Source organism: Hoplias malabaricus, chromosome 2 (genome assembly GCF_029633855.1).
Source record: "Hoplias malabaricus isolate fHopMal1 chromosome 2, fHopMal1.hap1, whole genome shotgun sequence".
NCBI classification, from domain to species: domain Eukaryota; kingdom Metazoa; phylum Chordata; class Actinopteri; order Characiformes; family Erythrinidae; genus Hoplias; species Hoplias malabaricus.
This window is the reverse complement of record NC_089801.1, coordinates 44,898,957-44,922,637: the sequence shown is the minus strand read 5'-3', so window position 1 is coordinate 44,922,637 and position 23,681 is coordinate 44,898,957. Positions and strand designations below refer to the sequence as shown.

General features: G+C 44.3%; 1 protein-coding gene across 1 annotated transcript in view; it reads right to left on the bottom strand.

Moving 5' to 3' along the window:
* Positions 1 to 7,948: 7,948 nt before the first annotated feature.
* LOC136676776 (deleted in malignant brain tumors 1 protein-like) overlaps positions 7,949 to 23,681 on the bottom strand; it is a 50,779-nt gene continuing 35,046 nt past the window's right edge. The window contains 6 exon segments of the mRNA XM_066653998.1: positions 7,949 to 8,158; positions 8,461 to 8,766; positions 8,865 to 9,040; positions 9,042 to 9,156; positions 9,749 to 10,059; positions 10,207 to 10,525. Coding sequence (XP_066510095.1) covers positions 8,034 to 8,158; positions 8,461 to 8,766; positions 8,865 to 9,040; positions 9,042 to 9,156; positions 9,749 to 10,059; positions 10,207 to 10,525 — 1,352 coding nt within the window. The 3' untranslated portion in view covers positions 7,949 to 8,033.

The window sequence follows — 23,681 nt, the reverse complement described above, 5'->3', positions numbered from 1 at the left end:
ATCTGGGGCCACAATAATGGCATCAGACTGGAAGCATCAGTCAGAGTGTTGCTAATCTGAATCAATTTCTACTTCAGTGTTATTCATGTTGGTGGGGCAGCTTCAAAACACTCAACTAATAATATTTCTATGCAAATACAAACTTTTATTTTCATTGAGAGAGAATGGCAAAAATACTTTATTTTAAACATAGACATTGCAGGGAACTCTAAGGCTAAGGATTAATTTAGTCTGTCATATATCCCTTTGTTCGATTCCCGCTCCGGGTGACTGTCTGTGAGGAGTTTGGTGTGTTCTCCCCGTGTCCACGTGGGTTTCCTCCGGGTGCTCCGGTTTCCTCCCACAGTCCAAAAACACACGTTGGTAGGTGGATTGGCGACTCAAAAGTGTCCGTAGGTGTGAGTGTGTGAGTGAATGTGTGTGTGTCTGTGTTGCCCTGTGAAGGACTGGCGCCCCCTCCAGGGTGTATTCCTGCCTTGCGCCCAATGATTCCAGGTAGGCTCTGGACCCACCACGACCCTGAACTGGATAAGCGGTTACAGATAATGAAAAAAATAATAATAATAAATATATCCCTTTGCACAGCAGGTGTCACTAGTGAGAACTATTTAATGAGGCTTCGGGTAATGAACCTTTGGGCTGGAAATACACATTGGTTCATGAAGCCTTACTTTGCCATCACTACTGACAAGACAGCAAAGACAATAAGACATTGAGGCTAATGCCATACAGCTCAGACACAACCAGGAAGTGTAATAGAATGATGAGGAATGCTCCAGCAGGGGTCGTTAAGTAAGGAGAGAGCAGGGCGTGATGTCATTCCATTGCTGTGCAGGGCTCCGAACACTGGCAGCGGGGTTCCTCTCGTTAGCTGAAGGTGATGCCATTGTTTCTTAGCACGTTACTGGAACACAGAGGCTGGGCCACATGCCGTTGGCGGAGGTAGAGGTGGGGTTTCACCAAGTCAGTACGAGAGGAAAAACAGGAGAACAGTACATGCGAGAGCAGGTGTGCTTAAAGGTTTTAGCAGTGGGTGCAGTGGGGAAGCATGGCATGACAGAGAAGAGGGAAATTAGAGGCTAGATTGGATTGATGACGGCCGAATGCGGCTCCCAATATAAGGCAAAGGATCAGCAGAAATGAACCCAGTGCTGGAGGAGTGAGCTGACGTTGTGAAGCAGTCAAGTCGAGGACCGTATTGTGAGCCAAAGCAGTGCCAGTGTTAAGAGTGTTAACATACACGTAACCATAGAATGACATTTTTCTAAAAGACACGTTTCCTGAGATTATTTTAATAAACCTGATTGTGTGAAATATAGCAAATGTACCTATTTTTTAATCAGGCATCTGTAACTGCTTATCCAGTTCAGGGTCACGATTGGTCCGGAGCCTACCTGGAATCATTTTTTTGATTTGGCCTCAAGGCAGGAATACACCCTGGAGGGGGCGCCAGTCCTTCACAGGGCAACACACACACACTTTTGAGTTTGTGGGAGGAAACCGGAGCACCTGGAGGAAACCCACGCCACACACCAAACTCCTCACAGACAGTTACCCGGAGCGGGACTTAAACCCACAACCTCCAGGTCCCTGGAGTGCCTGCTGTGCCACCGTGCCGTCCCCTTATCAGGTATTTAATAATTTTTAAAAAGTCCACTGATACCAACTTGCTTTTGATTAAATTTATTTAAGAAGCATGTTCAGGACAGGTCAGGATTTTAGAAATGATTGAAGATTCACAGTAAAATTATTAAAAAAAGACAAAGATATAATAAAATGGTAAAACAAATAATATGTCTAATCTATTTTCTGTTCTGTAACACATAATTTCTGAGGCACAGAGTCAGTGAGAGACCTGGACATTCTGGCTTATTCTAACCTGGACATACAGATGTGTTCAAAATAATAAACTGCATGTTGTTTTAAAACATCTGTATTGAGAGTGTAGCTCACTGAGGCTGGTATTTTACTCCTGGAGGTGTTTAATACCGCCGTGTCCTCTCTGAAATCTGTAAAGCTACAATAAACAATGTTTATATTCCTTTAAAATATGAATTCTGATCTATAACAGAATCACTTGTTGCGTCTGAAGAGGTTTGAATGTAGTTTCCTGAGGAAAGACATTGGATGTAATCTCTCAGTCACTATTCGACTGCACCTAAACCAGAGGGAAAAGTTATTTGCCTGTACTTGCATGCATTAGTTTTCTCTCTAAAGTAAAATCCAGAACACACACACCTGCTGCGCTCTCAGAGATCTGTCCAGCAGTGAGGACATCATCATAGCTCTCTGCTGTGTCCTCTGTCTCTGTTTCACCAAAATCAAATAAAAACACATTGACTTTACAAACAGAGCCGTCCTAGTTTTACACTGTGGTTTAATGGAAAGATAAACTCAGGCAATTCATCAGTAAAGGAACCCACTTATCAGAGCACTGCTGGGGAAGACATCATCATAATATTTTTCTCCAGTCCGAGATTTTGCTGCAAAAAAAGCAGCATTTATTACTTTATTATAAACATATACTAAGAGAGTTTGGGAGAGTGTGTGACTCCATTAAGATTCTCATGGAAATTATTTCTGACAGTCTAGTCTAGTGCTGAATCAAATCTTTAATCGCAGAAATAAACAACTCTCACTCTGAAGAGCAGCAAACATCAGTTAAGAATAATTGATGGTGATGAAGCTCAGTGTGGACAGAAACTGAAGTTTATTCTGTAATATTTTATGTTTTTCATAATTGGGCTCTAAAAAATCAATAATCAGAGCTGACACCAAAATTGCAACACAAAGGATGATGTAAATACATATGAATTTATTATTTAATGATCCTCTCACCCGAGAGCAGCTCCTCATCCACATCCTCATATCCTGAACGCTGTTCTTCAGAGAGGATACTCCCTGTTAGAGGAGAGAAGTACAGTCATGAACAGGGGGTTATGGTTGGAAATGTTCACTGTATAATAACCTGCTCCAACAACATCACATTCACCAAGAGAACGTTACAGGCCTCAATCCTCACCCCCTACAGTGAGGGGCTCCAGGGGTCTGTTCTGCTGTGTGTGCTGAGACTCATAAACAGGGAACAAGCTAATACTTCTTTATTTTTTAAACATGATTACTTATTGTTCATTTACATATTTTACTCTCACTCACACAGTCACAGTTATATACTCACTCACACTCTCACTCATTCACTTATACTGACACAGCATCAGACAGAAAGAGAAAAAGGGAGTACAGAACACTGCAAACCAGAAGATTTAAAGAAGGATTATTTAGATATACTGAACTTCAAATTCAGACTTTTTTTTTATTCATCAGCAACTTCAACCTTCCCATTCCACATTAAATGACACTTGTAATTAGGTAATTTAGTAATTAATTAATTACTAATTCATTAATAATTCATCTGCCGGGTAAAGTTTCAAAATTCAAGTATGAATATGCAATTTAAAAAAACTGAGTTCTTGGACCTGGGTTTACACTTGATTCTCATAAGCAAATTCAACACATAAACAAAGCACACTCATATAATATTTAAAAGTTTTTATTTGGATAACAATAGCATTCACAACATGGGTTAAATTATTAAAGTTTCATAGACTGGGTTATTTGGTAAACCAAAACCCTCATATGATCTTCAGTAATGTGCGATGAAAGGGAATCAATATATGTGGAGTGTGTTAACTGAGACTATTAAGAAATTAATTATAACTGGTAACTAAAAGAGGTGTGTAACTGTTAAAGAATTGGACCTGACATTCAACCCTGGAAAGTATGCTTGAGAGCCTACTGGACCACAGAAGAATGAGCTTTTTCACAGCTGTTCCCTCCAGATGAAGTTCCAGTCTGAGGTGGGGGTCCTTAGCTGACCGCCAGTTGTGTAGCCAGGGAACCTGAGGGGCTGTCTCTGGCGGAGCCCTGAAGAGCGGTGGCTCCTGGTTGATGAAGGACACTGACAGTTCTCTATCTAGGCTTGCTGGTTCTTTAGTGCTCTGGACGGTGGATTTGGTGGCTTAGTGAAGCACTTGTTCCTGCGTGAAAGTCAATGTCCCGGGACCTATAACTTCTAATATATAAACTAATCTCAGACATGTTCACTTGCTTGGCCAAATCAAGTCCACCAGCCGTTGATGAGTTCTAGTGTGGAAGCTTTTGTGGAGCAATAAAGAAACGAATAAGCAAGGTACAATAAAAAAAACAAATAATTATCAAAAGTATCCTTCTTTCTTTCTGCAGAAGGCTTGATGCTCAAAATTTAGTCAGTTTTTTCAGAGATTTTCTTTATGTGGAGTTGAGATTTTCTGAGAGGAGTGAACTGGCGTTGTGGATCCTCAAGTGGACTCTTTGTGCTGGAACTGAAGATCAGAACTTGCTTCAAATTTGATGTTCATGGCTCTCCAACTGACTGACTCCTCTCTGACTGAAGAGTCGTTCTGCACAGGCTCTTTTCAAGAGTCCTCTAGGTCCTGCCCAGTGGAGGAGCCTGTGGTCTGACTGGACCCTGAGGGTTCAGCAGAGCCACTGGTGATTATCCCCAAGGGTTTCAGTCAGAGCTTAGTCCCTCCCAGGGATCCATCAGGGACAGGGACTAAACATTTCATTCAGATAGCGTCTGATTAATTAATTATTTTAAGAGAAAGATATTGGAATAAAACATGTTTCCTGGTGGACTATTCCACAGTGCATTGCACATAGGATATAAAAAAAAAACATTTTAACCCCAGTACAAAATAATACATGAAAGAAAAAGGGGTTTCTTTAAAGCCATGTTAAAGCCAGCATTTAGAACTTTATCCAATTATTTATCCAACAAAGATTCACCTGTAAAAATACAAGCCAAAAATATTAACATTCATCTTTACAAATCTAGGATTATATCACGGACTTCAAGAATGTATGAAAGTTTGTAAAAATGCTACAACCTTGATTAACAGGATCAAAAGTTATAGAAAAGAAAAATTACAGGAATTGTCAAAGTCGCCAGAACAATGGACTTTTTGAGAGCGCCCTTTTTGGGGTGATCTTGCTCCATGTGTGGACGCAGTTGCTCCTGAAAGTTTTATTCCAGATCTTGGCTTAGAGGTAATGTTTAGTGTCAGATTAATAGTCACGTGAAGTCTCAGTGTGTGGTTGTGATTTTCACTACGTACTGAACAGAGGAATATAGGTTTCTCTCCTTTAATATTGGAATTCCATGTTTTGACTCAATAAGAAAAGACTGAGGCTGTCTTGATACGTCTTTTACATAGCAATGGCGAGTGGGGTCAGCCTGCAGACTTCCTGGCTCCCAGCTGAAGAAACTATCTTGAGGTGCATCTTGATGTGCGAGGATGCTTTTAATCACAACGCTGATGATTGGAAAATTGGGTGATTGGGTCATCCCCAATCTTTCTTTGATCTTTGGAAGAAAGTAGATTGATGACTTGACCAAGGGGACTGTTTTATGGCCTTTGAATAAACAGGAAATCCTAACTTGGGGCATCTGATTAACTTGAGTGAATACTGTCTTTTAAAGACCTGGAAACAGTTATACATGCTTTTATCTCCTCCCGTATCGATTATTGTAATTCTCTGTACCTGGGTATATCTCATTCGAGCCTGTCACGATTGCAACTGGTCCAAAATGCAGCTGCAAGGCTTTCGACCGGTACCAAGAAAAGGGAGAGAATTACCCCTGTGTTGAAATCGTTGCACTGGCTACCAGTGAAATACCGAGTTGAATTTAAAATCTTACTGTTTGTTTTCAAAGCTTTCCATGGCCTGGCTCCGAAATATATTTCGGATCTTCTTTGCTTTCGATCTACCTCACGTGCCCTACGCTCCTCTGACAAATTGCTTTTAGACATCCCTCGCTCTCGGTTGAAGTTCAAAGGAGATCGGGCTTTTGCTGCAGCCGCTCCAAGACTTTGGAACAGTCTCCCACTCTTTATAAAACAATCCCCTACAGTAGTAACTTTTAAGTCCAATTTAAAAACATATTTATTTTCTCTGGCCTTTGGGTCCTTTTAAATTACTTTAGCCATTTGTCTCTGCCTTGGTTTATGTTGTCTTGTTATCTGTATTTTTCTCCACAATGTTTTATTGTTGGATTCTTTTATTTGTTTTATTTCTTTTACATGTATGTTTTATAATTTTATCTGGTTTGTTTTGTTAGTTGATTTTTATTGTGCAGCACTTTGGCTGACATTCACTGTCTTTTTAAATGTGCTATATAAATAAACTTGACTTGACTTGACTTGACTTGAGTGAGATTTAATTTGGAGATTCATGTCCTGAGTTCACTACACAATATATTGAGCAACACACAAATATCTTGTACTTGTTGCTTCCTATATTGCTTTAATGCTGATTTTTCCATCCTGTTATACTGATTTAAATCTTCAGTTATGTGATCAAATTATGCCTCACAGAATCACACACTTGATCACTGGGTCACTCATTCAATCATTCACTGGTCATTCATTCACTCACTCATCACTTAGTCACTCAATCAAATGGTCACTTGTTCACTAACTATTCATTTTTCACTCGTTTGGAAATGTGGTCATTCTCAAAATCCCTCAATCAGTTATGCTCACTTGCCTGGTCACTCATACAGTCACTCAGTCACCCTAACATGGTTACTCAATTGGTCACTTACAGTAATCCCTCACTACTTCATGGTTTATTTTTCGCGGATTCGCTACTTCACAGGTTTTTTCAAGGGGGCTTATGGCCGCTAAAAATATCATTTTCTTATGGTGTGTAAATTAAAAATATTTTTTTATTATTTACATGTATTAGATTAGGCCTGTAGGTCACAAAATATATCATTTACAAGTATTTCTTACTTCCAAGTCAATTACGTACTCTAAACTGGTCACTCTAACTCATTGAGGCATACATCACTTGTCATTTGATCATTACATGTTCTCTAAATTGGTTCCTCAATCATTTAGTTACTCAGTCACTCAGTTTGTTCTGTTCTCAAAAGATCTCACATATTCTCGAGTTCAGTTTTCACTTGATGAACCTTTTTTGGTCACTCACTGAACCGTTGTTCACTCAGTTACTGATTGACAAGCTCACTCATCCTCTCTCTCTCTCTCTCTCTCTCTCTTACAGAAATTGTGCAGTGTAACAGCTGCTGAACTGATGTTTATCAGCAAAATTACACACTAAGCTTCATGTAAATCTCATCTAAATCTGTCTTTCACTGAACCCATTTCTCATTATGAATTCACTAAAGAAATTATTTATTACAGAAAAATAAAGTCTTTAATTTCTGCACTGTAGTTTTTGTTCTGTGATCTCAAATGTAAGTCAACTTTAATTTAATAAAATAAACCATATATGGAACTCTCCACATATCACTGACCTCTTTGAGTGGAGCGGATTGTTTTAGTGATGTGTCTGTGGTCAATCTCCTCATAGACTGCCTCAGTCAGAGTCTTACGCCTCCTCTTAGAGAGCACTGTGAGAGACACAGAGAGAAACAGGGAGCCAGGTCAGTAGAAGAGAAGACTGATGACAGATTGAAATTTAGAGAATGTACAGAAAGTAGATTGTAGATGATTTCTGAATCTCTCTACCTCTCCTGAGCATTCTGTTCTGATAAAACAGCACAAACAGAAGCACTAAGGCCAGGAAGAGCAGTGCTCCCAGCACCAGGAGAGACACTGGATAGATGGAGGGAACAGCTTCTGGAGGAGTTTTCAAAAGACTGTGTGTTCTCTTTGTTGACTGATCAACTGCAAATAAAGATACAGGAAAGAAATAGTGAAGAGCTCTCAACAATCTTCCAGAAATATTGTGTAATACCATAAAAGATTAAAACAGTACCTGTGGTGAGTGCAGTAGTAGTAGTAGGCACAGATATATCTTGAAAAACAGAAGTGAAACATTTATTACAAATATAAACACTTTAAAACAAAAATGTAACTGTTAACTGATCATTCTGATTCTTAAGCCATACAGTATAATCACTGCATGTGTCAGACTACTATTAGATGCTGGTAATGGAGGTGTATTAGTGGAGCTTTAATTTATTAAATGCACAAATGACTTGCTGTTTCATCATTCATCCCATTTAGACACACATTACCCCAGGTCCCATTGTAGAACACTTCCAGAGTCCCCTCACAGCCCTCAGTGAGTCTCATTTCCTTAAACTCTGGAAGGAGAAATAAGATTTTCTTTTTTTAAGAGAGAGTCTAAAAAAAGAAAAATAGTCCAATAATCTAAATATGTCTGTAATTTTAATCGAATACTGCATTACAGTTTTTTTCCACTGAACGCAGATTATTTTATCCCAACAAATCTGTTAACTACTTTGTGAAAATTTAAGAATCTTTAATCTTTAATTTAAGATTTTTTTTTATTGTGGCTTCTTAATAAAAGTACATAAAGTTGTAAGTGATTTGTACATTTAATACACTGAAACATTCTACATTAGCAGCAGTCAGGAGACTTTACCTGAACACACCACTCCTACGTCCTCTTTGTGTCCACATTCACCCTCTTCACTCAGCTGATGTCTGCAGTTCCACAGGGACGTCTCATTCCCCTCACACTGCACCTCATTCAGCCATATGGGTCCAGTTCCAGGTCTAAACCGGGCTGGTACTGGGGCACTGAGGGCCTCTCCACACTGCAGCTGTCTGCACACCACCTGCGCATCCTTAATATCCCACAAGTCACCACACACTGTCCCCCATGAGCCGCTGTGAAAGACCTCCAGCCTTCCTGCACACGCTCCTCCAGAACCCACCAGTCTGACGGCTAGATCACAAATCAAAACACAAATGCATGAATGGTTATTTTGCCATGAAGGTTAAGTCACATTGTTTTAAATGGATTAATCAGAGCAGTGGTGTAACACGTACCAGAGAAGGTGATAGAGAGCTGTTCTCTGGAGCTGCAGTTTACTACTTCTGCACTGCTGCAGTTCCCCAGATAAGCTTCACTCCCAGAGCAGTTGAAACCCCTCACACATGTGTGTGTGTGTTCAGGACTGGATGAAGAGGAGGGGGAGAGGTTGAGCACAGAGCCACAGCCAGGAGTCCAGCAGAACTCTCCTCCAGTCCTGACTGAAGTACACCTCCACCTCCCCCTCACACTCCCTCCCTCCAGACAACCACACTCGCCCCTCATGAAGAGCCAGAGAAGATTCTGGAGAGGAGAATGATTAGTTAAATAAAATAATTTCTGTATGAGCGAAGCTATAAATCATTCATAGTCTGTAACTGCTTATCCTGTTCAGGGTCATGGTGGGTCCAGAGCCTGCCCGGAATCAGTGGGCGCAAGACAGGAACACACCCTCAAGAAGGCATCAGTCCTTTGCAGGGTGACACACACACACATTCACACCTAGGGACATTTTTGAGTCACCAATCCAGGTGAGACACAGGGAAAACACACCAAACTCCTCACAGACCGTCACCCAGAAAGGGGCTTGGACCCACAACGACAGGGTCCTGGAGCTGTGTGACTGAAACACTACCTGTGCCGCCCTGAATTTATAATATAAATCAATATTAAATAATTGCTGTATGAAGCAATTCTTTCATATATTTAAAGATAACTTATAACAAAAATAATAAAATAACATACACAAGCCAAAGGGAGGACAACAAATCGATATCATAAAAAATGAATTCTATAGAGAAGTACATAAGAAAAGGAAAATGAGTGCAAGATCTGGAGAGTAAAACATTTTTAACATGGTATTAATTCTTTTAAAACTGTTTTTTTAACATCTCACCACTGCAGATGACTCCAGCGTCCTGTTTATGAGAGCATGCAGCTCGACTCCATGATGAAATGGGACATTGTGACAGGTGTGTTTCGTTTCCCTGACAATCAAACACATCAGCCCAGATCCGGTCTCTCCCCTCCCCAAACCAGTCTGACCCCAACACAGCCACAGCACTCCCACACTTCAGCTGACCACAGAGGACACTGGCAGCTCTCATATCCCAGCTTCCATCACACACTGTGCCCCACTCACTGAGATACTGGAGCTCCACTCGACCAGAACACGAGTCCCAGCCCTTCTCCAGACGAGCCCCTGTGGGACAGCAAATGAAATATTAGTGAAACAGGTAACAGAACAGTCCAATATAAAACATGTAACTCAGCAAAACTAATCCCTGAGAAAAATAAACACAATGGAATAGAAAATAAGAAATGTAATAATATTAAGAGGCCAAATATTTACACTGACCAGAACATATAAGTCCCACATCACTGTCATGAGTGCAGTTCTGTTTGCGTGAAAATGAAATAGGGCATAGAGTGATATCATCTTCATTTCCTCTACATTGAAGCTCCTCTGACCACACCTGGACCTCCCCTCGGCCAAAAGCAGCTGCTCCCAGCACCTCCACAGGACGCCCACAGCCCAGCTCTCTACACACAACCTCTGAGTCCTGCCGATCAAAGCCAGCATCACACACTGTGGACCAGGTCTCTCCATGAAGCACCTCCACTCTTCCAGAGCACAGGTGAGGACCATCAGTGAGTCTGGACTCTCTGTGACCTGTGTGTATTTTAGTTACATTAGGACAGAGCACAGCACAATAAGGTTTTAGACAGCATTGCAACAGAACTGTACGCTATTCTAATGGTTCTAATAATTGCTCATTCTTGACTATATCCCACCCAGTGGCACTGACTGTGTGTTGTGTTGCTAACCTGTGTAAACTAGTCAGTAATATTTAATAGCAATGTAAACATTAAAGAGGTTAAGTTTATTGTCACGCCTTCGTCCTGTCAGTCTGTTGTCCCCGCCATGTGCTTTATTTGCACATGGCTCTGTTTTGTTTATGTCCTTGTCTTCGCCTCCTCGTCCGTGTCATCTGTTAACCCGTCCTTCTCGTTATCTGTCTCAGGTGCGTCTCGTTTGTGTGAGTATTTAAGCCCTCTTGTCTCTCATCCGTTGGTCGTACATTTCCCCTTTATCCTGTGTTTTGTTGGTCACGGTATTTAGTCTGTCCGTCTGTCTCTAGAGTTTCCCCGTTTCTTCTCCTTTTTCGTCGTGTCGCTTTTCGTCCGTCTGTCCTGTTTTCCCTGTCCAGTTACCTTTGTTTTATTTAGTTTGTTTATTTCCTGTTTAAGTATCGTTGTTTTGTTTATATTAAATTATCCCGTGTTTTAGCGAATGCGTCCGCCTCCCTCAATCCGCCCCTCGTTCCTGACATTTATATCTGCTACCTTCTTTAAATATGCTCTGAAATTACCTGCCTCTGTAACTGCAGTGTTACTCTATTGTTCACCAAAAACTAATAATTTCTTTCTGTTATCTGAGCTACTCACACTTGCCTGTTCAATTTCTCCCCACTTGCTGCTAGTCAATGACTTCAATATTCATGTGAACACACTTGACTGTCACTTCTTGACTGTTTCCATTTTACACAGCATGTACATTTCCCCATTCATGACAAAGATCACACCCTTGTCTACTCTTCCTTCCTTTCTATTCTTAATCCACACCCTCTACCGTTTCCAGTTTCTGATCATAAACTTATTGTGTTTACTGCTCCTCTGGCTGTACCCCACCATTTCAAGCAAAAGTGCATTTCTATCCATAAAATTGAGGCTGGGGATGCTCCTCTTCTTAACCAGTCCATCTCTTCTGCCTTTCTGTAAGAAATCAAAGTTTACTGTTCATGTGGAGGCCTCCCAACAACATCTATCTGCATACAGAGATGCCCTATGTAATGACAAGTCAACTTATCTCTCATGTCTCATTAATAATCTATTAAATTAAAACAAATTCAACAAAAATGAAACTTCTTAAACACTTTGAAAGCACTCTCCTGCAGTCTGATAGTGCTTCTAATCTCTGTTCTTCCTTTTGTAACCCACTTTCTTCCTCTCTTCCTGACTTTTATACTTTTAGTACTTCTTACATTGTTGGTCCTCTAAGACTTAAATTTGCTCTCTAAGACTTAAATTCACTTCCTACAGCCTTAACTAAAACCTGTCTGCCTGCTCTGGTTCCCCATCTTACAACCCTTATTAATCAGTGTTTGCTTCTTGGTCAGTTCCCTCACCGTACAAAATTGCTGCAGTTTCCCCATACTTAAAAAACCTGATCTTAACCCATCAGATTTAAATAATTATCACCTAAACTCTAACTTTCCCTTCCTAGCTTAAGTTCTTGAACAAACTGTTGCCAGTCAGCTACAGATGTACTTGGTGACCAAAAACCTCCTTGAAACCTTCCAGTCTGGTTTCCGTCCATTCCACAGCACTGAAACAGCTTTAGTCAATTACCACCAATACCCAACTGTAACTTTGAAAATCAGGCAGGCACTTAACCACTTTAATCATCTTCCAGGCTTCATATCCGTGTATTTGCACTACTGCTGACACTGGTTCTGTTTATATTGGTACTGTCACTTAAGCTCCTCATCAGACCTAACTGACTTTTTCAATATAACCGGTATGCACTTGTTCACTTTATTTAGTTGTTATATGATTATCTTGCACTATTGTTTACTCTGCCTTGTACATCCAGTATCCTACCTCCTCCTATTACGATTATCTTGCACTATTGTTTACACTGCCTTGTACATCCATTAACCTACCTTCAAATCAGGTTATTGTCTTCAGTCAGTGTCCCATTGTCTCATGTATGTCTATCAGTAAGCTGCTGGTATCGTATGTCCTGCACTTGTCTTCTATTGTCCTGCACTTGTCTTCTGTTTGTTCACTTTCATATATTTATATACTTAGCTTAGATGTTTTCTTAAATGTTACTGCATCTTGGAGAGGAGAGTAATGTAATTTCAATCCTTTGTATGTCCTGTACATATGCAGAATTGACAATAAAACTCTCTTGACTTGACTCAAAATTGCTCATGTCCACAGACACAGGTGCTGTTAGCATACTTTTACTGTTAGTCCTAAGTGCAGCCATTGACAAAGTGTGACTGGGGCATCAAGGGCACATCCCTGGATTAGTTTATATCATACATAACCACCCTCTCTGGTTATATGCCCTTTACTGCTGCTGTCACTCATAGAGTTCCACAGGGATCAGTCCTTGGAGCTCTCTTGTTCATCATATACATTCTTTCACTCAGACATACACTGCATCACTTCAAACTTGATTTTCATTGTTACGCAGATGACACCCAGATCTACCTCAGTACCAGATCCATTAAAAATCCACCCCTTGCTCACCTGGAAACCTGCTTAGCACAAATCAAGAACTGGATGAAACAAAGCTTTCTCGTGCTAACAGTAATGAAACTGAACACCTTATTGGCACCAAGTAGACACATTAAAACTCCCCCTCTTACCCTCTACATTGATGATGTAGCTGTGTCTCTATCCTCTCTTTACACCTGTTCTCCAACATCTCCACTGGCTTATGGTTAAATATCGTATTCAATTTAAAATTCTTCTACTTACCTCTAAAGCTCTTAACAATCTCATTCCTTCATATCTGTTTGATCCTATTCTTCCCTATAAACCGTCCCACACCCTCAGATCTTCTACTGAGGGGCTACTCACCATTCCTCCATTCAACCTGCAAAAAATCTAACCTTAAACCTTGCCTTTTCACATATAATCTGCTTCAAGCCTAATCTGTTCTTCCCCTTTGTCCTGTCCTGCTGTATCTATTTCTGTCTAAGTGTATGTATTATGGTGTTCTTGTTACCATTTTTTCCATTGTGTATTACAAATTGTAAATGTCTTTGGGTTCCAGAAAAGCACCATATAATTACAATCATTCATTCATTGTCTGTAATCGCTTATCCAGTTCAGGATCACGGTGGGTCCAGAGGTAACACTTTAGAATATGACTACACATAAAAGTTATCAATCATTTAAAATCTGTTTATTAAAGGTTATTAAATGTGTTGTTAATGCATTAAAATAAATTAATAACCAGTTATAGCACATAGACAGAAAGGAAAACAGTGACCTGTTGTTTGCCAAATAGTGAACCCACATCCATCCTGTTATACCTCTGATCTTGCCAGATACTGACTTTATTTTGTCTTCCCCATCTGTTGACATTAATCCTGCCAGCTATATCACATATTTGTTGAAGAGTTTAACCATTAAACCACCAGGTTTGAAAAATTAACCACCAGCTGAATGTCTTCTATACAGTAACATTCTCATGTCTGAACTTATTCTTTACCTTGACATTTTCAGTAAGTTCTCTGACACTTTCATGTTTTTAAGCAACTTATAAACATTTATATAAGTAGTCTTATATTAAAATGGTACCTTTTATTATTAGTAATAGATTTACATATATTCCATCTGGCAAATGGTGACAGTTGTAGTAAGAATGGTCCTGGAAAGAAATATTAGTTTCTCTGTTGAGAGGGCATGTGATATGTTATTTTATATATGAACTAGGGCTGGGCAATTGATCTTAAAATTAACTGAAATTGATGTATTCTTTCCTATATCGATTATATGGATTTTTCTTAAAATGTTGTTCATCCTTTTTATATGTCCCCTGATGTGTGTTTATGTACTGTCCCCTTAAACTCACTCATGTCGGGGGTCTTTCCGAGCTCACTAAAAACTGCAGTTGTAAAGCCTCTTCTAAAAAATTTAAATTTAGAATCATCTCAGATAAGTAACTATAAAAAGATTCAAATTTACTGTTCATTGGCAAAAGCATTGAGGAAATAGTTTTCAGGCAAATCACTAGCTTCTTGTCCATTAACAGTAGCCAAGATAACTTCCAGTCCGGGTTCCGGTCTAATCCCAGCACTGAGATTGCCCTAATCAAGGTCATTAATGACATTCGCTTAAATACGGAGGCTGGAAAGGTATCTCTTCTATTACTTCTTGACCTTAGTGCTGCCTTTGATACCACTGACCATAAGATTCTTATAGATAGACTCGCAAACTGGGTTGGACTCTCAGGAACAGTCCTGAAGTGGTTCGTTTCTTACCTGGAAGGCCAGAACTACTGTTTTGAAGTAGAAAATAATATTTCAGAGAACATGCCAATGACCCGTGGTGTCCCCCAGGGCTCTATTCTTGGTCCACTTTTATTTAATTTATACATGCTTCCTCTTTGCCAGATTCTACAGGACTATGGGCTGTCCTATCACAGCTATGCAGATGATACTCAGATTTACATGGCCCTGTCCCCAAATGACTCTGGTCCAGTTGACTCATTATGCAAGTGCCTTGAACACATCACTAACTGGAAGGGACACAACTTTCTGCAGCTGAATATTTGGGAACAGCAATGAGAGACAAAGAATGGCTGCGTATCTGGACTCGAGAGCCCTCAAATCTAAAGAACTGGCTCGCAACCTTGGTGTATTAATGGTCTCATCTCAGTTTTAGTCTCGTATTAAAGCGGTTACTAGATCAGCATTTTTCCATTTTAAGAACATCAGTAAGATTAGAGATTTTCTGACTAAACCAGACCTGGAGAAACTTATCCATGCTTTTATTTAATTGATTACGGTAATGGTCTCTTAGCTGGACTTCCAAAAAAGACAATTAAACAGCTTCAGCTGATTCAAAATGCAGCTGCCAGAGTTCTCACTAGGAGCAAAAGAAGAGATCACTTCACCCTCATCCTCAAATCCTTACACTGGATACTAGACTTTAAGGTGTTATTACTGGTCTATAAATGTCTAAATGGGGTAGGGCCAGTGTATTTATCAGATATGCTACAGAAATATGAGCCAAGCAGAGCTCTCAGATCTTTAGGAACTAGTCAGTTAGTTTAGCTACTATCCATTCATCCATCCATTATCCACCGCTTATCCGGATCCGGGTCTCGGGGGAAGCAGTCAGAGCAAAGAAACCCAGACCTCCTTCTCCCCAGCCACTGCCTCCAGCTCCTCCGGGGGTATACCGAAGCGTTCCCAGGCCAGTCGAGACATGTAGTCTCTCCAGCGTGTTCTTGGTCTGCCCTGGGGCCTCCTCCCCGTTGGACATGCCCGGAACACCTCACCAGGAAGGCGTCCAGGAGGCATCCGAACCAGATGCCCGAACCACCTCAACTGGCTCCTCTCGACGTGGAGGAGCAACGGCTCCACTCCGAGTTTCTCCCGGATGTCCGAGCTCCTAACCCTGTCTCTAAGGGAGAGTCCAGACACCCTGCGGAGAAAACTCATTTCAGCCACTTGTACCCGCGATCTCGTTCTTTCGGTCACTACCCAAAGCCCGTGACCATAGTTGAGGGTTGGGATGTAGATTGAACGGTAAATCGAGAGCTTTGCTTTTCTGCTCAGCTCTCTCTTCACCACAACGGACCGGTACAGAGCCCGCATTACCGCTGACGCTGCACCGATATTATTCTCACTCTGCTGGATCTAAGTGCCTCCTTTCATACTGTAAGCTATACTGTCCTGCTCTCAGGACTCTGAAAACTTCACTGGTTCAAGTCATACCTATCTGACCAGTGACAATAGGTTGAACTTCATCCACCCCCGGAGCCCTACCGCCAAGGAGTTTCCCTACCACCTCAGCCACCTCAGCCCCAGTGATAGACGAGCCCCCCCTGGGTCCCCAAACTCTGCTTCCTCTGCGGAAGATGTGCTGGTGTGTCAGGAATCACGGAGCGGACTGACGGAGGCGGACGCATTTGCTAAAACACGGACAGTTTAATAAAGCAAAACAAAGACAAGATACAAAGGAAACAACAAAACACAAAATGAAACAAAACTATCATAGAGACAGACTAGACTGGGAAAAGAAACGATGACGAGGGAAACTACGGAGACAGACAGATAACATGACCGACATGACAAAGGATAAATGAGAATGTGAAATGAACGACAAACAGGACGTGACACAAGAGGGCTTAAATACAGACACAAACGAGACACACCTGGACAGATAACGAGGACGGGTTAACACATGACACGGACGAGGAGGCGGGACGAGGGCGGAGACAAGGATATAAACAAAACATAGCCATGTGCTAAAAGCACATGGCCGGGGACAACAGACATGACGAGACGAAGGCGTGACAGATGCCCCCCCCAAGAACGCGCAACTCCCGGGCGCGTACTCCTAAACCCCCCAGGAGCTGGCACAGGAGAGGGCACGGAAAACAAGACAGACTAAGACAAGACAAGGAACCAAGGGAGACAGGACTCAGGACAGGACGGGAACCGACACAGGAGCTGGGGACACGACAGGACCGAATATACGAGACGGGACAGGAGACAAAGGGGGGCAACAAGAGACGAGAACGGACTGGACAGGACAGGAGTGGACACATGGGAATTGACGGGAGACTGGACTGGATACAAGACAGGGGACTGAACGTGGGACGGATACGGAGACTGGACACATTTGGGGACAGAAGACTGGACATGGACAGGTGACAGAACAGGGGACTGGAATGGAGACGGGACTGATTACAGGACTGGGTGCTGGGAATGGACGGGAGCAGAGACTGGTGACGAGACAGGGGACAAGACACTGGACAGGATAGGAACATTAGACTGGACAGGGGTATGTGACTGGACAGGGGTACGTGACTGGACAGAAGACAGGACAGGTGACATGACACTAGACTGAAACGGAGACGGGACTGGAGACTGGACAGGGGATTGAAAGGGAAACTGGACCGGAGACAAGACAGGTGACTGGACATTGGACGGATACGGGAACTGGACGTGAGACAAGACAGAGGGTTGAAACGGGGACTGGACAGGACTAACGGGACTGGACATGAGACAAGACAGAGGGTTGAAACGGGGACTGGACAGGACTAACAGGGGACTGGACATGAGACAAGACAGAGGGTTGAAACGGGGACTGGACAGGACTGACAGTGGACTGGACTGGACTTGACAGGGGAACAGGGACCAAGACGTTTACGGGGACAGACATGAATACAGTAACAGGGACAGGAATAGAAATGAAATCAGACACGGTTACAGGGACAAGCACAGAGACAGGAACCAAGACAGGGACAGACAAGGGAACCAATATAACAGGGGGGTGCCCAGGACTGGCTAATGTCTGTGGGGCAGTCTGAGGAACCAGCCTGGGCACAGTTCTGGGGATCGGCCCTGAAGTCCTTCAGGCCGACCTACGGACATGGACAGGAGCGGCCGTAGCCACAGTCACGGGGACAGGAGAGGCCGTAGCCACAGTCACGGGGACAGGAGAGGCCGTAGCCACAGTCACGGGGACAGGAGCGGCGGGTGCCGCCATCACGGAGACAGGAGCGGCGGGGGCCGCCATCACCGAGACAGGAGCGGCGGGTGCCGCCATCACCGAGACAGGAGCGGCGGATGCCGCCATCACCGAGACAGGAGCGGCGGGTGCCGCCATCACCGAGACAGGAGCGGCGGGTGCTGCCATCACCGAGACAGGAGCGGCGGGTGCCGCCATCACCGAGACAGGAGCGGCGGGTGCCGCCATCACCGAGACAGGAAGCCCTGCAGCGACGTCCACGGAGGCAGGGGAACCTGCAGCGACGTCGGCCACGGAGGCAGGGGAACCTGCGACGTCATCCACGGAGGCAGGGGAACCTGCGACGTCGTCCACGGAGGCAGGGGAACCTGCGACGACGTCCAAGGAGACAGGGGAACCTGCGACGACATCCAAGGAGACAGGGGAACCTGCGACGACGTCCAAGAAGACAGGGGAACCTGCGACGACGTCCAAGGAGACAGGGGGGTCTGCAACGACGTCCAAGGAGACAGGAGACAGTGCGACGACGTCCACGGAGGCAGAGGAATCTGCGACGTCGTCCACGGAGACTGGAGAACGTGCGACGACGTCCACGGAGGCAGATGAATCTGCGACGTCGTCCACGGAGACTGGAGAACGTGCGACGACGTCCACGGAGGCAGATGAATCTGCGACGTCGTCCACGGAGACTGGAGAACGTGCGACGACGTCCACGGAGGCAGATGAATCTGCGACGGCGTCCACGGAGACTGGAGAACGTGCGACGACGTCCATGGAGGCAGATGAATCTGTGACGTCGTCCACAAAGACAGGAGAGGCGCGCGTCGCGCTCACGAAGACAGGAGAGGCGTGCGCCGCGCTCTCGAGGACAGGCGCGGCTGGAGGCGCCGCGTTAATGAAGACAGGCGCGGCCGTTGGCGCCGCTTTTACAAGGACAGGAGTTCGTGCTGCTCGCCGGGCTCGCGCTGGAGCTGTAAAGGGTTTAGGGGGTTTCACAGGCGCACCCATTAGATCCCCTCAAGGTGCGCCCCTGTTAGCCTCTGACCTCAGAGCTATGGAGGTGAGGCTAACAGCCCCTACCCTTAACGCCCCCCCCAAAAATTTCCCCGGACCTGAGGGTGTAATCCTCCAGCGAGGGGGGAACTCCAGCACGGTTCTTCCGCCGACTCTTTCGACTCCCGCTGGCGCAACTACTCGATTCCCAAGTCGACTCCTCCGCTATAGGATCCGGAACAGCGCCAGGCAGGAGCTGGAGCCGGCGACTCCATTCCAAGGCCGCTTTCAAAGCCTCCCCCACAGGATCTTTGGGGCCTGTGCGGAATGGAGTCCGGCGAACGGCACATCCTTTGAGGTAATAATCCGCGCTAGCTGCGTCCTTGTGGTCGTTCATTCTGTCAGGAATCACGGAGCGGACTGACGGAGGCGGACGCATTTGCTAAAACACGGACAGTTTAATAAAGCAAAACAAAGACAAGATACAAAGGAAACAACAAATGAAACGAAACTATCATAGAGACAGACTAGACTGGGAAAAGAAACGACGACGAGGGAAACTACGGAGACAGACAGATAACATGACCGACATGACAAAGGATAAATGAGAATGTGAAATGAACGACAAACAGGACGTGACACAAGAGGGCTTAAATACAGACACAAACGAGACACACCTGGACAGATAACGAGGACGGGTTAACACATGACACGGACGAGGAGGCGGGACGAGGGCGGAGACAAGGATATAAACAAAACATAGCCATGTGCTAAAAGCACATGGCCGGGGACAACAGACATGACGAGACGAAGGCGTGACAGATGCCCCCCCCAAGAACGCGCAACTCCCGGGCGCGTACTCCTAAACCCCCCAGGAGCTGGCACAGGAGAGGGCACGGAAAACAAGACAGACTAAGACAAGACAAGGAACCAAGGGAGACAGGACTCAGGACAGGACGGGAACCGACACAGGAGCTGGGGACATGACAGGACCGAATATACGAGACGGGACAGGAGACAAAGGGGGGCAACAAGAGACGAGAACGGACTGGACAGGACAGGAGTGGACACATGGGAATTGACGGGAGACTGGACTGGATACAAGACAGGGGACTGAACGTGGGACGGATACGGAGACTGGACACATTTGGGGACAGAAGACTGGACATGGACAGGTGACAGAACAGGGGACTGGAATGGAGACGGGACTGAATGGAGACGGGACTGTGACATGGTGGGATTGAGAAGATACTCAAAGTACTCTCTCTACCGCCTAATGACATCCCCAGTCGAGGGACCACCATATACAGTGTTGGTGGAAAACCGCTTCCCCTCCTGAGTCGCCTGATGGTTTGCCAGAAACTTCTCGGAGCCGACCGAAAGTCGTTTTCCATGTTCTCACTGAACTCCTCCCACACCCGAGTTTTTGCCTCAGCGACAGCCGAAGCTACGAGTCGCTTGGCTCCCCGGTACCTGTCGGCTGCCTCCGGAGTCCCCCGAGCCAACCAGGCTCGATAGGACTCTTTCTTCAGCTTGACAGCCTCCCTCACCCGGGGTGTCCACAGGCACAGACAACCTTGCAGCCACAGCTCCGTTCAGCCGCCTCAACAATGGAGGTCTGGAACATGGCCCACTCGGACTCAGTGTCACCAGCCTCCCCCGGGATGCAGTCGAAGCTCTGCCGGATGTGGGACTTGAAGATCTTTCTGACAGGTTCCTCTGCCAAACGTTCCCAGCAAACCCTCAGCATGCGTTTGGGCCTGCCAGGTCTGTCCAGCATCCTCCCCCGCCATCTGATCCAACTCATCACAAGGTGGTGATCTGTTGACAGCTCAGCGCCTCTCTTCACCTGACTGTCCGAGTGTCTGATGCTAGTGTTCGTAATGGACAAACTGTGACAGGCACAGAAATCCAATAACTGAACACCACTCGGGTTCAGATCAGCTGGGCCGTTCCTCCCAATCACTCCCCTCCAGGTCTCACTGTCATTACCCACATGAGCGTTGAAGTCCCCCAGCAGAACAATGGAGTCCCCAGAATGAGTGTTCTCCAGCACCCCCTCTAGGGTCCCCAAGAAGGCATGGTACTCTGAACTGCTGTTCGGTGCATAAGCACAAACAACAGTCAGAGCCCTTTCCCCAACCCGAAAGCGCAGGTGAATTACCCTCTCGTCCACTGGGGTAAACCCCAATGTACAGGCGCTAAGCCGGGGGGCTATGAGTAAGCCCACTCCTGCCTTATGCCTCTCACCCGGGGCAACTCCAGAGTGAAAGAGCATCCAGCCCCTCTCAAGGTGATTGGTTCCAGAGTCCATACTGTGTGTCGAGGTGAGCCCAACTATATCTAGTCGGTACCTCTCAAACCTCGCACACCAGCTCAGGCTCTTTTCCCCCCAGAGAGGTTACGTTCCATGTTCCAAAAGCCAGTTTCAGTAATCGTTGATCAGAACGCCAGGGCCCCCGACCCCGGCTGCCACCCGATCCACAATGTGGTTCATTTCTGTCGAAAATTTCTGTCGAAAGTGCAGATTTTAAGCTCCACGTTAGTGTTTGTTTCATGGGGAGCTTTGTGTTGTGCTGTGTGCAGTCAACCACACGAGCATATTATTTTTTTGTTCTTAGATTTAACAGTTACAATAAAACACATGCTAGTAAACCACATCATAAGCAATAACACCTCTAGTGTGCTACAACAACTACAACAACTTCCTCATAACAAAAAAATCTCTAAAATTAAATTAATTAATTAAATAAAATAAAAAACATACAGCTCACCTTAAACGCTGGATTATACTTCAGAATGCGTGTTTGTGACTGAAAACTGATGAATAACGCATTAAACACAGAAAGTACTTTGGAACTTTGAAGGATCTCTTATTATTGAGTGTTTAAAATGGTGGTGAGGGGAGCACAGCAGGTAGTGTCGCAGTCACACAGCTCCAGGGACCTGAAGGTTGTGGGTTCGATTCCCATTCCGGGTGACTGTCTGTGAGGAGTTGGTGTGTTCTCCCCGTGTCCGTGTGGGTTTCCTCCGGGTGCTCTGGTTTCCTCCCACGGTTCAAAAACACACATTGGTAGGTGGATTGGCAACTCAACAGTGTTCGTAGGTGTGAGTGAATGTGTGAGGGTGTGTGTTGCCCTGTGAAGGACTGGCGCCCCCTCCAGAGTGTATTCCTGCCTTGCGTCCAACGATTCCAGGTAGGCTCTGGACCCACAGCGACCCTGAACTGGTTACAGCGGTTACAGATAATGAATGAATGAAAGTTGTCAACAACTTGCTTGTAACAACTGATACTAGTGTGGTGGCCTTAGTATTCTCACTCTGCTGGATCTAAGTGCCTCCTTTCATAATGTAAGCTATACTGTCCTGCTCTCAGGACTCTGAAAACTTGACTGGTTCAAGTCATACCTATCTGACCAGTGACAATATGCTACTCTCTCTTGTTTTAGCTCCTTCACATCTACTTAGCCAGTGTGTCCCTCAAGGCTCCGTGCTGGGATCTGTTGGTTTAATCTGGACTTTCAGTTTTACACAGATGGCATCAAAATAAATCTACGATCTGACTTTGTTACTAATTCATTCAAATTAAACAGTAATAAAACAAAACTTTTAAAGGCTTCTATTAAGAGAATCAGTTCCCTTAGTCTCTCTATTGCCGTTGTTGTTGCATATCCTTCCAAAGCAGTTCCTGACCTGGGGGTTATCCTTGATTCCACTCTTAAACTTAATCTACATGTTAATGCACTTGTTAAGCTTCAGTCTTCCAGTTACGAAAGCATAGCAGAAATCAGATAATCTTTCTCTCTTTCTGTCTGCTGCTAAAAAACTCATTCATGTATCTAGCTAAAATCCTCTTATCTACTGGAACACTCACTTCTCTATTAATTTTTCTTCCCTTAATAAGTTCTAGATGTTTCATAATTCTGCAGCCTACACACACTTGTATCAACACATTTGGCTCCCTGTTAAATATCACATTCAGTTTAAAATCCTGTTGTTCATTTAAAAAGCCCTATGAACTTGTCCTTTCCAACCTGTCAGAACTTCTTCATCGACCCTCAACACTCTTAGATCTTCTACCACATAGGTTTATCCATTCCTACTTCCAATCTTTACAACCTAGGTGACCATGCTTTCTGCAGGGTTGCTTCCCATCTCTGGAACTCTCTTCCCCCCACAGATCCATGTACATTACAAATGTAATGTATTACTGTTATTAACAATATTATCTGCTCCTTCATTCTGAAAAGTGTTTGCTTGTTTCACTACCCTAAAGTCTGTATTTGTATATCTCCTGTCCTCCTGTTCAGGAGCACTGGTGTAAAAGACTCTTGTTATGAATGACATGATATTAATGATAATATTACATAGACCGTGGCGGCACAGTCGCACAGCAGGTAGTGTCGCAGTCACACAGCTCCAGGGGCTTGGAGGTTGTGGGTTCGATTCCCACTCCGGGTGACTGTCTGTGAGGAGTTGGTGTGTTCTCCCCGTGTCCGCATGGGTTTCCTCCGGGTGCTCCGGTTTGCTCCCACAGTCCAAAAACA